Genomic DNA, 5,920 nt, shown 5'->3' with positions numbered 1-5,920 from the left:
GTGCACCTGACCCAAGCCATGGTATTTTCAATAACCTTATATGTATGTGAAAGCTGGACAGAGAATAAGGAAGACCGTGGAAGAATTGATGCTTTGAGTTATGGTGTTGGAGAACAATATTGAAAGTGTCATGGGCTGCCAAAAGAATCAACAGATCTGTCTCGTAAGAAGTGCAGCCAGAGTGGTCCTTGGAGGTCAGGATGGCCAAACTTCATGTCTCATATTTCAGACATATTATCCAGAGGGACCAGTCACTCGAGAAGGATATCATGTTTGGTAAGTTATCGGGACAGAGAAAAAGAGGAAGATCCCCAGGGAGATGGATTTGTCAAGTGGAATCATCAACTGGCTCAAGCGTGGCAACAATTGTGAGGTTGGCCCAGGATCGGGCAGTGTTTTGTTCTGTTGTGCATAGAGTTGCTATGAGGCAGTACCGACTCGATGGCAACTAACAACAACAAAAAAGGCATTGGTGAAAAACAACGACCCACGAATTAACAGAGAGCCAACTGAGTTGGTTGAACAGATTGTAATGCTGGAAGCACTTACTCATCTATGCTAAGAAATTTGGGTGAGAGGTTCCTACCCAGATGACTAGAAAAGATCCATGTTTGTGTCTATTCTGAAGACAGTTGTTGTACATTCACAGGCAATACCAAATATTCAAACTTGATTCAGAAGAGGATTTGGAATAAGGGATACATTGCTGATGTTGGATAGATCTTGGCTGAAATCAGAGAATACTGAAAAATGTTTGATGCTGTTTGTTGTTGTTAGGTGCCATTCAATCATTTCTGTCTCATAGTGACATTATGCATGGCATAAGAAAACACTTTCTAGTCGTGTACTATCCTCATAACTGTTATTACATTTTAATTCACTGACACTGGCACTGTGTCAATCCATCTTATTGGGGATATATTTGTCTTAGTTTGACCCACCACTTTACCAAGCATGATATCCTTATCCAGTGACTGATCCTTACTGACAACATGTCTGAAGTATGACAGACAAAATCTCACTTTCTTGGTGTTTAAGAAGCATTCTGCATTCACATCTAACAAGACAGATGTGTGTTCCCTTCTGACAGTCCATGATATTTTTATCATTTTTCTTCAGCACCATAATTCAAATGCATCAATTCTTCTCTGGTCTGTCTCATTCATTAACTTTCCCATGAATATATGGAAATTGACAAGACCATGACTTGAGATAGCCACACCTCATTCCACAAACTGATATCTTTCCTCTTGAATACTTTAAATAGTCTTGTGCAGCAGAATTGCCTAATGCAATATGTCTTCTGATTTCTAGACTGCTGTTTCAATGAGTGGTGATTGTGCATCAAAGTAAAATGAAGTCTTTCATAACTTCAATCTTTTCTCCACTTATCATGATGGTTTGTACTGGTCCAATAGTGAGAAGTTTTGCTTTCTTAATTTTGAGGTGCAGCCCATTTTGAAGGCTATGTTCTTTCATCTTTACCAATATTTAAAATCCTGCTGTGAGGACTTTTTGTTTACATTGAGGTAAAAGCTATACTGAAGGCTGTACTCATTAATCTTCATTCGTAAATATTTTAAATCTTTCATCTTTATCAGTAAATATATTATATCCTCTTCACTTTCAGGAAGCAAGGTTGTATCCTCTGCATATTGCATATTGTTAATGAGTCTTCTTCCAAACCTGATGCTATGTTCTTTTTCTTACAATCTAGCTTTCCAGATTATTTGCTGAATACTCTCAGTAAGATGTATTGACACAGTAGCTGAAACACTGGACTCAGACATACCAACTACAGGGAGCATGGCACAGTGCAGGGCAGTGTTGTGATCTGTTAGGCATAGGGTCACTGTGAGGTGGAAGCTATTTGACACTCCTAACTGCAGTGATTTCTGTTATATTAACAAATGCAAGCACATAATTTGCAATTTTAACTATATTCAAATTTACAATCTAGTGGCATTAAACACACTCACAGTGCTGTGTAAACATCACCTCTATTTGTTTCCAAATTGTATTTTATCACCTGAAATAAAACTTTACTTCCATTGAGCAGTAATTCCACTTCCCAATTTATCACCTGATAGTAATTTCTGGTGTACCCTCTATCTCTATGCATTTGTCTATTACAGTGTTTAGATATAAATAGCATTATACAATATTGTGAATAATGGTATAATAGACATGGATGCATCTGCTTGATTTCCTGGTTTCAGTTATGAGGCATTCACTCTGGCATGGAATTTCTGATCACATATTAATTCTATGTTTCACTTTGAGAAGACACACATACTTTTCTTGGGGGCTTCACCATTTTACATTTCCTTCAGCAATACATGAGAGTAAACATTACCCAACCAACACTTATTAGTTTCTGGCTTTTTTTATAATAGATATCCTATGTGCATGAAGAAGTAACACACTGGAGTTTTGATTGACATTTCCTAATGATTAATGAGGCGGAACATAATTTTATTTATTCATTGACAATTTGGACAAATGTCTATTGAAGTTATTTACTTGTTTTTTAATAGGCTTGTTTGTATTTTAAGGGGACCTATGTCTTTTCTTTTTCTCTCATTCCATTTCATTCCCACTCCCCATTCTTCCCTTTCCTTTTTTATTAATTTGTAGGAAAGTTCCAAACGTTTTGTCTTAATGAGAATATTAGCATACATTGTTTCCATTTCAGTATATGGGGAGAAATAAAAAAAAAAAAATAAGGCAAAAACAAGAGAGCAATTTTTGTTTTAGAATTTTGGGAATTTTTCATGTGTTCTTAATATTAAGCTTTTATCAGATATAAGACTACTAGATAGTTTCCTTCATTCTTTAGTTTGTCATTTTGCTATAATCTTTTGATGCTCATGAGTTTTTAATTATTATGAAGTCCCATTATTTAACTTATGTTGTAAATGATTGCATGTTTTTGGTGTCACATCTAAGAATTTATTGTTAAATATTAATTCCTGAAGTCTTATCCCTAGGTGTTCTTCTAAGAGTATCATGTTTTCAGTTCTTGCATTTGGATTTTTTTATAATTTTGAGTTAATTCTTGTATCTGGTGTGAGGGAGAAATCCAGATTTATGTCATTACATTTGGAAATCCAGTTGTTTCAACTTCATTCATTAAAGAGATCATTTCACAAGTATGCAATTATCATTATTTCTTTAAATAACTTTTTTATTGTGAGTTGAGTGATAGTTTAAAGCAGATCATTAGTATTATATTCAACAAATCATACATTCATTTCATCTCTATTGCAATCCCCCCAAATAGCATTATTTATCCTACTTTGTCCCTGTTCTTGTTCCTGTTCCACTTTGTTTCCTTACCCTTTGAATTTTGTTACAAATCTTCTACCTTCACAGTTATGATGGTCACATTAGTCATGACAACAAGTACTCACTATAATATCATAAGATCCTTCTCCCCAAAACCTTGCACTAGACTTGAATAGACAAGATGTAAAATATTCAGTAGTGATTCTAACTTCCCCCACACACACTGAAACTAAACTAAAAAGGCAGCTTGTAGGGGTGTACCCTTTGTTTGTTTGATGATGTATGAAGGGGATTTTAAAGATTGCAATGAAATGAAATACAATGGGATGAATGTAAAACTGCTGTTCTCCCATGTAAAACCACATAATTCATGATAAAATCTTAAAAACTAAAAAAAAGAATAAAGCATATATGATTTTCCAAGATAGAATATTACTATGAATCATCTGACAGAGCCAGCTTTCATATTTAGACTTCCAACATTGAAATTGAAAATTATGTCACCATTCTTGGTGTGGTGCTGTGGGCCAATGCACTTGACCTGAAGGTTCATCTTTCAAATTCACCAAGCGCTCCTCAGGAACCCTATATAGGGTGCTATGCGTTGGAATCACCTTAGCAACAACAATAACAACGGTGAGTTGGAATGGACTAGAAGACACTTAACAACAACATTCTTATGAGAAATAGGAAAGTGACATTAGAAATTGAGCTTAACATCAATTTTCTGGATTGGAGTGCATTCCAGTGCGAATCTCCTTTTGAAAAAAGGGTAAACATAAAACATATCTTTAAAATGTTGTAGATAAAAGAGCTTATGTAGCTGGTGTATCTGATACTAGAAGAAAGAAGAGAAAACTTCCATGATGATTTAGCACTTAGTTATGGTTATCATTTAAAATCTATTTCACTGTAAGGAAACATACACAAAACAAAATAAAATGAAGAACATCAGGTTTGACAAGTTTATCTGGGGAGAAATCATGTCAGCATTTGGCATGTTAAATGCTTCAAAATAAAAACTGTGTATTCCAGATTGGCTATTAAAAAGGCTGACTACAGATAGAACTTTTTGGATTTGGAAAATGCAGGAGAAAAGGCAATGAAAAGGAATTACCAAAATGGAAGTTGAGTAAAAATAACACAAAAACAAATTGGAAGCAGAGTTATAGGATCTTTAGGAATAAGAAAAATAAAGCATGTCCTTTACGGGAGAAAAACAAATCAAAAAATTCAATTTAATGGGCTTGGCCTTTGAAGACAGTAAGGGTAACTTAGCCCTGAGGGCAGTGTTCTAGTACCCACAAGAAGCTGCTCTACTGAGAAGCCTTCCTAGAGTCCCCTTCACATCTTTGTTCCTTAGACTGTAGATGAAGGGATTCAGCATGGGTGTGACCACAGTGTACATCAGCGTGGCTATTAAACTGCTTTGGGAAGAACTGAAGTATACCCCAAGACTTGACCCATAGAACAGGGATACAACAGAGAGGTGAGACCCACAAGTAGAAAACGCTTTATACTTGCTCTGAGCAGAAGACATTCTCATTAAGGAGGAGACAATCTGAGAATAAGAGTAGAGGATTCCAGTGAGGGGAAACACACCCAGCAGACCAGCAGTCACAAACACGAAGATGTTATTGAGGAGGGTATCTGAGTAGGCCACCTTCAGAATCTGAGCCAGATCACAGAAGAAATTTGAAATTTCTGTCTCTTTACAGAAAGTCAGCCGCATCATCAGTAAAGTATGAAGCAGAGAGACCCAGAAAATGATGACCCAAGACATCAAAACTAACAAGCCACAGAGTTGGGGGCTCATGATGACTGTGTAGTGCAAGGGGTAACAGATGGCCACAAAGCGATCGTAGGCCATCACGGTCAGGAGAAAATTGTCCATTCCACCAAAAAGAATAACGAAATATATCTGAATGAGGCATCCTATGTAGGAGATGCCCTTGCTCTGTGTGTGGATATTTGCCAGCATCTTAGGAACTGTGGTAGTGACGAAACAGATCTCAACAAAAGACAGGTTGGAGAGAAAAAAGTACATGGGGTTGTGGAGATGGGAGTCAGAGGTCACAGCCAGGATGATGAGGAGATTCCCGAACACAGTGACTAGATACATGGACAGGAACATGCCAAAGAGGAGGGGCTGTAGTTCTGGATACTCAGAGAAGCCCAGCAGGAGGAATTCTGAAAACTTTGTTTGGTTTCCTGCTTCCATGTCGCTGGTATGTAGGCTGGAAGTGAAGACATGAGTAACAGTCAATGAAGAGCAAACCATCAGCTACGGTTTAAACACTAAAGTTATTAAGTCCTTCCAGTGGCAGTGATTGATTCTCTCAGTCCCAGGTAGCTCCTTTGCATTTTAAATGTGTATAATTATTCAGAATAATACACTGGACCATAAGGTCAGTGGTTCAAACCCACCAACAGTCCCTTGGAAACCCTAGACATAGTCACTATGTCAGAACCTACTCAACAGCACTTAACAATAACAACAACAGCATTCATTGGAATTGAAGTCCTGGCGTAGTACTGTAGCATAAGCACTGGACCTCAAGGTGGTTTGAACTGTAAGTTTGGCAGTTCAAACCCACCAGCTATCCCTTAGAAACTCTATATACAGAGTCAT

General features: G+C 37.0%; 1 protein-coding gene across 1 annotated transcript; it reads right to left on the bottom strand.

Moving 5' to 3' along the window:
* Nucleotides 1-4,582: 4,582 nt before the first annotated feature.
* On the bottom strand, nt 4,583-5,509 carry LOC102835569 (olfactory receptor 7D4-like). The gene has a single exon (XM_006877561.1). The coding sequence runs from the start codon at nt 5,507-5,509 to the stop codon at nt 4,583-4,585; it is 927 nt and encodes a 308-aa protein (XP_006877623.1).
* Nucleotides 5,510-5,920: the final 411 nt, after the last annotated feature.

This window comes from Chrysochloris asiatica, unplaced genomic scaffold (genome assembly GCF_000296735.1).
Source record: "Chrysochloris asiatica unplaced genomic scaffold, ChrAsi1.0 scaffold00529, whole genome shotgun sequence".
Classification (NCBI taxonomy): Eukaryota; Metazoa; Chordata; class Mammalia; order Afrosoricida; family Chrysochloridae; genus Chrysochloris; species Chrysochloris asiatica.
Note: the sequence above shows the minus strand (reverse complement) of the source record. Positions and strands in the feature narration are given on the sequence as shown.